Source organism: Triticum aestivum, chromosome 1A (assembly GCF_018294505.1).
Source record: "Triticum aestivum cultivar Chinese Spring chromosome 1A, IWGSC CS RefSeq v2.1, whole genome shotgun sequence".
Classification (NCBI taxonomy): Eukaryota; Viridiplantae; Streptophyta; class Magnoliopsida; order Poales; family Poaceae; genus Triticum; species Triticum aestivum.
Window position 1 is genome coordinate 59,411,448 of NC_057794.1, and position 8,928 is coordinate 59,420,375.

Genomic DNA, 8,928 nt, shown 5'->3' on the forward strand with positions numbered 1-8,928 from the left:
ATGTTAGTTTACTCGTATGGTGAGTAGATTCACTATTTTTTCAGTATTTCTTCACATTGCTATGTGTTATTTTTGTTTAGTTTGTCTTTTTTAGAGAATTTGGTCCTTTTAAAAAGTACATTGAAACCTCTCATTCATCTCCTCTCTAGTCGATATATTGATACAATAGTAAGTATGCTCCATGGAATAGAGACACGACAATTGACACATGTCGCGTGCACAATTTTACTTTCGAAAGTGGGAGATGTTATACTTGCCAAAAGGAAAATAACACACCTAAGAGGTCAAAATTGGAAAATTACACAAGTCCTACCAAGGGTATCCCTAAGAGTTCAGCCTCCAACAAGGACCCCCATGCAAACTGACTACTACTCAACGATTGCCCTATGAGCCTATGCCCCTACCCTTCTCTCTCTCTCATCATCAAGAAAAGTCTATTTTTTCAAAAAGAAAAAAAAGCCTCAACTCTCAACTCTCAAAACACCCGCACACATTATTTTTTCACGGAAAAGAGAAAAAGAAAACACCTAACGATAAAACTTTACCAAGGATTGCTCCAAGCAGCAGCTCGTCCTTCCCTTTTCCCAATCTCGCAGCTTCCATCTCTCTGACTCCTCCATCCTCCCAAAGCCGAAGCCTGCCCAGTGCCCACCCCCCATGTCTCCCGCTGCTACCGCCGAGATCACAACCGCCCTGCTCCTCTGCACCAGCAGCAGCATCGGAAGCAGCACGGGCTGCAGTGCAGACGGTTGCTGATTTCCCCGTAATCAAGCTCCCTTCCTTGCCTTTTTCTTCATCTTCTTCCTCCTCTCCTTCTTCCTGGAAGGTATACCGTACCCCAAGAATCGCGCAAAGGACCACCCCTCTTCTTCCTCCAGAATCCAGCTGCTGCTGCTGCTGCTACTACTACTGCTGCTGCTAGTGGTAGTAACCAACTGAGCGCTTCTTGATCTGTTCTGGTGTCCGTGTACATGGAGATGCGATGGGTGCGGAGGTAGCTGCGCTGTGCTGAGTAGTAGGTGAGCAGTGAGCCGCAGCTAGCGGCGAGCGCGGGGGAAGGAGATCGATGGAGGATCTGTACAGCATCCACCCGGGGATCTCGCGCGGCGGCGAGGGCGGCGCGGCCTGCAGCGAGGCGTCGGGGGTCGCCGGCGGGGCCAGCTCTCCTCCGCCGCCTCCGCCGCCTGCGGATCTGACGGAGCTGATGAAGGCGCAGATCGCCGGGCACCCCCGCTACCCCTCCCTCCTCTCCGCGTACATCGAATGCCGCAAGGTCCGTCCGTGTTCAGCTCCAGCTCCATTTTGCATGCTGTAGCCCGCTAGTAGTAGCTAGAGCTAGCTAGCTCGCTCAGCGCAGCTCATCGTCAGAAATTAATTGCCACGTTGATTCTTGATTTGTCAGGTGGGCGCACCGCCGGAGGTGGCCGCGCTGCTGGAGGAGATCGGCCAGCCGGAGAGGCGCAGTGGAGGCGCCGCAGCCGCCGGGGAGATTGGCCTCGACCCCGAGCTCGACGAGTTCATGGTAGGTACAACCAGTTCAAGGCAGCTCGCTCCACTAATCCTGGCGCGCTAGCTCTTGCTTGTTATTACATGTGGAGATGACAACGCGGCTCGCGCGCGCATGCAGGAGGCCTACTGCCGGCTGCTGTCGCGGTACAAGGAGGAGCTGTCCCGGCCGTTGGACGAGGCCGCCTCCTTCCTCACCACCATCCGCTCGCAGCTCACTAATCTCTGCGGCGGCGGCGCCACCGCCACCTCGCCGCACTCCGGTATACTATAATTTACATGCATCCATGCATTTTGCATCTCGCGCCTTGATTTTCTCCGGCATGCCGCGTCCCTCTGCGGCCTTGGATTCGTTCGCCATTGTTGCGTTGTGTCATGTGTGCGAAAGTGTTTGATGCTTTGTGTGTGAATGTGGCTTTGATGATGAATGCGTGCGTGCGTGCGTGCGTATGTGCGTTCTTGATAGGTCAAATCGTGTCCATGCAAATGGGGCGCAGGTGTGTCAGGCTACGGGGCCGGAAGAGTAAAGCTTTGGTGGTGCTCGTGTAGGGTTTTGTCCAAGGTTCCATCGTCCTTGCAGCTCCAGCCTACCTATGCATGCTTCTCTCTCTATATCTCTCTCCAGATCCTTCTCTCTCTCTCTCTCTCTCTCTCTCTCTCTAGAGGCTAGTGAGGCAGGAGTAGCTACTAGCCTGCTATATGTAGACTTTGCAGGTCGGGCCGGTGATGGAACTTGAGAGAGAGCTGGGATGGGATGGCTTTGGAAAAAGAAAAGAATCTTGCTCTTGCATGCTGGTTAATCACTGGTGCCCAATGGTGGAGCTTTTCTTCTTCTTGTTGCTGTGGGGGCAAGTGAAGATTAATTTTGCTGTGGCTAGCTCATTTCCCGCAAACGCATTTTTATTTCGTCATGCTAGGTATGATGTCTTGGTTGAATTTGTTAATTTAAGTAAGTGTTGTTTGTTTTTAGTTTTTGTAGTTTGATGCATTTTTCTAACGAATTATCTTCAAATGAGATTTCGTCGGATGCGTGTTACACTGTTACTACATAAGTATCTTGTAGTTGCAGTTTCGATAGGAGTAGGATTTTAGGTCCATCTCTTGTTTAAGAACTTGACTGATTGAAGATTAACAAGGCTATATCGAGCTGTTTCTGCTTGGAGCAATTGTTTCTTAAGCCATTTTTAAGCATGCATAGACATACGCTTTTTTTTACATAACATATGACAAACCTAAGGTTTTCATGTTTGCGGTGGTGCTGATAAATTAGGCCCACTCACATCCAACGCGTGCATGGCAGCTTATTAGAATTGATATTCTGCAAATAACCATGGTGCAAGTTATGTCAGAAACTCAGAATGCGTGCATTTGTAGATATCATAGTTATGTGAAATACGTGCTCTCAAAAGTGTAGCTTTGTCTTGTAATATTGGCAAGAATAAAAGGGGTTTTCAGGAATTACTTATCTTTCTATCACGAACAGCTGATTTTGGAGTGGTGAAAACACACAAGGTTTTGGGAACTTCATATGTTTAATAAAGTCAAAAGGACATTTTGTCACTGTGATGGCTGATACATAGTAAACATGTGATTGGTGTTGCATATACCACCTATGTAACAGTAGTTCTTGTGGCCAAAACAGTTGCTGTTTTGTTTTTCCTACCTTCTAGTGTATTTCGTACAATGCCAAGTGGCAAGTGGAAATGTACGGTACTACAAAGGAGCATGAAACATGATCTTTACATGCCTAGTTAATTTCCGAGTTTCCTATCAATTTTACCACTTATCATTCTCTCATTAATGAGATATTTTACCGGAACAGTGGGCAGTTGGTATGTGTGCATGTTAAATCACTAACTCCGTACATGTTGAGCTTGGTCATGCGTAGCATGTTTACCTAGTTAAGGTTGCAAATCATTGAGAATTTAGATTTTTTTTGTATAAAGGAAAATGCATGTTGACCTTAAGTATTTGGTTGGAGCTTTATGTGACTATCCATCATAGCTATGCTAAGACTGAGTTAATGATACCATGTGCAACTAGATCAACAATTCTAAGTAGAAATGCTAAGTATTTGGTTTTCGGTCTAGTTAGGTCACACGCATGAATTATCACTAAATAACAGACTATATTCACGATAGGTCAAACCATTATGGCAAGTGCTACATAATATTCCTTAAGAATCCATAGGTTTGCTCAGTTTGCTTGGACTGAACAAAGGTACTAGTGCGTCTATTCTAATTTTATTTATACCTGTGTTTTCCATGATCATTCTGCAAAGTGAGGTTCAGATAATCTATCTATATTTTTTGAAAAGGGGATAACCTTGGCCTGTGCATCATCGTGATGCACACAGCCAATTAGATGATCTATCTGTAAGATAGAGATGGACAGCATTCCGAGCAGCAATTGTTTATGCCTAATTTGTGCACCTCACATAAGATTCGAATTATGATTCTAGTCTCCATATATTTTGACTTTGTTAAATGAGTCTGTCATCTTGTAGTGTGTCCCTTCCATCAATTCTGTCATTCTGATTTTCTTTGACGGTAAAGGCAGCCTCTCTACCCATTCTATTAAGGTAGGAAAATATCAAAAAGGAGTACAAGAATTTTTTGCATGATGGCAAGAAAATGGAAGAGATAAAAGACGTAAGCTACATTTCCGGCTTGAGAGTCAACCGACTTTGGTTAATGTTCTCATCGGCAAGATAAGCTATGTCGAGCATGGTAAGGGAGGTCTCATTAATCATCACTTCGGTCAAGCGGCTGCAGAAGGCTTTATCACGGTTAAGAGTACTCTTGTTCCACCAATCCTCCAAAGAGAAGTCATGAGTCGGCCCTTGGGGGATAGATAGCCAAGTTGATACGATTCCCCAAACTCCACGGGTTAATAGGCATTCACGTGCAAAAGGCGCACAAGGTGCTCATTGGTCCTGGTGAAACAAAGCTTGCAAAATCTCCTCATGTGGCAAACCTCAGATGTCATGGCGATGTGGGAAAGGATGTTAGCATGATCAGCTAGGTGTGTCGTCACTTGAAAAGTTACACATTGCACCGCACAATATAGATTTATTTCTGACAGTATTTTAACACAAATTTTAAGCCTCCAATATGCACTTCACAGGAAATGCCCTATTGTTAGAATTTTGAAATATGCACAACTCAATTGCTAAAAAGTACTCCTTCCATTCCAAAATATAAGATGTTCTAACTTTTTTTTCTAACCAGATGTGTATAGACGCGTTTTAATGTGTTTGTTCACTCATTTCAGTCCGTATGTACTCTATATTGAAGTACCCAAAACACCTTATAATTTGGAACGGAGGGAGTACATATTAATATTGTGTAGCTAGATTATTTGCATTCAACTATTCTTATTTATTACATGACCTGCCAATTCAAAACATTTTTTTATCCAACAAAGTTCGTTACACCAAGCAAGTAGGAAAAAAAAGGAGAATAAGTAGTAAACATCTATTTATTACAGCTCAAAACATATAGCTGTTGGAATTACAAATTACATATAACCATATAGGTTATGTCACCTAGCTTAACTGTTCCATTTTTGTGTCCTCGCTAGACCTTTTATTATGACGCAAGTAAGCCTATATAGTGCGAAAATGCTTCTTTTCTTTCTGACTATGCAAAGTCTTGAGGTCTTAGCTGAAGATCCAACATGTACTACAAACTCCGTCCCTAAATATACTCCCTCCATCAGGAAATACTTGTCCTAGAAATGGATAAAATGGATGTATCTATAACTAAAATAAGTCTAGATGCAACCATTGCTTGGACAACTATTTCCGGACGGAGGGAGTATATAGTTGCATCCATAGCTAGAAAGATTGAAGAGTTTTTTTTTTCTGATGTCTTGTTTCAGAAGGTACAAATTGTACTAATGAAACTCAACTCACAGTACAAAAGAGCCATTTGCTTACATAGAACTTGATTGCAGTACTGGGAGTGTTTCCTAACGAGACAGCAGCTGTATGGATGGCTCCATGAAAACTCCAGTCACGCCGAAAAAGTGCTTAAATAGTCTCTGTTTCCTGAAGCACAAACTAAACTAGTCAGTTTGGCACCAGCAGTTCTTCATTCGTATAGGGTTCGACAGATAAAGTGGCATGCTTTTCATCTTATTTGCTTTGATGCATTGGGTGTTGCAGAACACATTGACCTTCAGATAATACAGACTAATACTTGTCACTAACCAATCGAACTTAGCACATCCTCATGGAGAAATTTTCTGTTCTGAATTTCCTTGGATTGTGTATTCTTAAGACATTTTTTAGAAGTTCTTCTGTCTGCAGCTTCCAAAATTGTTGTTTGTCAAGTGTCCAACAGCAACTTGGGTTTGATTATTATCTGCTTATTGATGTTGTCTTGTTCTGCTTCTGAAGTAGTACCTCTTTCGAGTCCAAACCTGGATCTCCTATATACTGTAGCACAGCCATGCAACCTGATCCTGACACAACACATTACTCTGTCTAACCCGTGTCTGATTTCCATTGTATCAATAATGCAAGATGAAATGGTGGGGTCGTCGGAGGACGAGCCGTGCTCGGGGGACGCCGACGGGTCCGACGCCGGCATGCAAGAGCACAGCTCCCGGCTGGCTGACCACGAGCTCAAGGAGATGCTCCTCAAGAAGTACAGCGGCTGCCTCAGCCGCCTCCGGTCCGAGTTCCTGAAGAAGAGGAAGAAAGGGAAGCTGCCCAAGGATGCTCGGCTTGCTCTCATGGACTGGTGGAACACACACTACCGCTGGCCTTACCCCACGGTAAGTGAAATCTCCGATCGCCGATCATCAGCCTTGATCGCCTATCATCATTCATAGATGGCTACTATGATGTTTGCAGGAAGAGGACAAAGTGAGGCTCGCCGCGATGACGGGGCTTGACCCGAAGCAGATCAACAACTGGTTCATCAACCAGAGGAAGCGGCACTGGAAGCCGTCGGAGGACATGCGGTTCGCGCTCATGGAGGGCGTCACCGGAGGAGGGGGATCCTCTTCCGGCACGACGCTCTACTTCGACACGGGCACGATCGGGCCATGAGATGGATGGATGATTGCTCATTTCCGGCGGCCATAAAGCTTACTGGCTCTATTGCACACAGACACGGTGGTTGTGTGATTAGTAGCAAGGGAGGGAGGGATGATGAATGAATGAATGATATCAGATACTAAAGATTTATTAATCAAATGGATGAATAGCCCCCATGACCATTTTGTCGAAATTATTGTGTATATGTATGGGCGCTGTAATCAGCTGGCTGTAATGTGACGGTGTACAAACGAAATTTCAGGTGACCTGTAAAAACTTTTCTTAAGCTACTACCACAATAGCTAATTAATTAATCTGATTGTTTGTATCCCCAGCGGTTGCCCTGTGAAATCCCTCTCGATAGGAAGCAGGAATTTGTTGGAAAATTAGGCAAATTTATGATTAATTCTAGTGAATTAATTCATGATTAAAACGTTATTAGCATGCATAGCTCTAGCATACTAGATGAACCGAACGACACAACTATCATAATTAGAGACATGATCACATGATCAGAGTACAATGCACTATCATAATTAGAGACATGATCACATGATCAGATTACAACGCACATATTGATCGTTCGTAGATGAAGTAGCCGGCCACAGGCCACTTCATCTACGATCCTACCAGTCCAAGCAGGCGTTGGCGACGACGGTGCTGCATGGGTGCGTGACAGTAGTACTACTTTGTGCATTTCCAGACCACATTGAAAAATCATACTAATGAAAATAAATCGAATCGAACAATTTTATGGTTTCTGGTTTTCGATACAGAGTAAGGGTTAATCGAATTAAAATGATATTTATATTTCTTGAGCGAACAAGGAAACAAGCAGTCAGTCGTCACGTGAGCTTGTCTCACTTGCATTGTCCAACATGCACATGACCAGACACAATTTTATATACACCTTACATCTACTCTTCAACAGGTCAGTAAGCGAGGTGGCGCTAAAGTTGCTACCGTCGTTTGTATAGACGCACTAACCAATGATAGTACTGCATAAAAAGATTAAAAGGAATTGTGATCTGCTCACTCAGACCCATGAAAAAGTCAATGGGCAGATCAATGCTCCAAAAGAGCTTCTAACATTAGTCATTTTTCTTATACATGAATCAGATTCCATGCTAAGCACGTCCATTTTTCTTATAACATGGTCATTTTTCTATAAAAAAATGGTAACCACGTCCATAAACAACACAAAGTATGCATTGCACATTTGCATGCACGACCAGCCATCAAAGCATGAATCCATGCATATACTTTCTCCGTTCCAAAATAGATGGCTCTACTTTATACTAAAGTTAGTATAAAGTAGAGCCATCTATTTTGGAACGGAGGGAGTATATATTTATACATAATTATATATTGATTGTATAGAAAAGTATGTTATTTTCAAATTCGCGTCAACTGGTTATTCTAGTATATACCAAAACTATACCGAGATAATTCATCTTATACCAAAACAGAACCATATTTTAATCTCATATCATACCGAAGTATCAATACCACACAAACCAAAAAACCATATAAACCCGAATCATATAAACTGAATGCACAGAGTTTTTTTATTTATGAAGTAGCCGGCCATAAACAGAATGCACAGAGTTAGTAGTAGCCATCTAAGGGCCTTAAGGCCTTGTACAATGGAAGGTGCTTAGAAAAATAAATCAGACTTTTTTTAAGCACCGATACTTATTTGTACAGGGCACCGGTATTTCAGAAAAACTCGATTTATTTTTATAAGCACCTCTCTAAGCACCTCCCATTGTACAAGGCCTAAGCGTCACGTCTCTTTGGAGGCTCCTCCAGGGCTGGGAAGCTTCCAGAAGCTTATGGCCTGGTTTTTTCTTCCCTGCAGATTTCAGACGGTTTTTGTTTGTTTTCCCCATTTTACCTCTACTTCTTTTCCACTTTTTCACTCGGTTTTGTTCTTTTTCATCCGATTTTGTTCGCTCTTTTCTTTACTTCTTTTATTTTTTTTAAAAATATAGTGAGAAATTTGTGTTTTTTTGAATTTATAAATATTCTTTGATTTTGCAAGTAATTTTAAAATTTGCGATTATTTTTCTAAATATGTGATTTTTCAAAAAAAACATTAATTTTTAAATTCATGAATTTTTCAAATGCACGGACTTTTATGAGTTCATGAACATTTTTTGCAATTCATAATTTTTTCCAATTTTGGAATCTTTTTTTCAAATCTGCAAACATGTTTTTGGATTTGTGATGATTTTTAAATTTATGAATATTTCTTGTATTACTTGAACATTTTGTAAATTTGCATTTTTTTGAATTCGTGAACATTTTTTCAAATCTGCACACATTTTTTTGGATTCGTAAATATTTATTAAAATTTTCGCACTTTCGTTAAA

General features: G+C 42.3%; 1 protein-coding gene across 1 annotated transcript; it reads left to right on the forward strand.

Annotated features, from left to right (window-relative positions):
* The first annotated feature begins 549 nt into the window (after positions 1 to 549).
* On the forward strand, positions 550 to 6,867 carry LOC100270665 (homeobox protein knotted-1-like 10). The gene is made up of 5 exons (XM_044602286.1): positions 550 to 1,273; positions 1,403 to 1,522; positions 1,628 to 1,769; positions 6,035 to 6,288; positions 6,368 to 6,867. The coding sequence occupies exons 1-5, from the start codon at positions 1,067 to 1,069 to the stop codon at positions 6,563 to 6,565; spliced, it is 921 nt and encodes a 306-aa protein (XP_044458221.1). The 5' UTR covers positions 550 to 1,066; the 3' UTR covers positions 6,566 to 6,867.
* Positions 6,868 to 8,928: the final 2,061 nt, after the last annotated feature.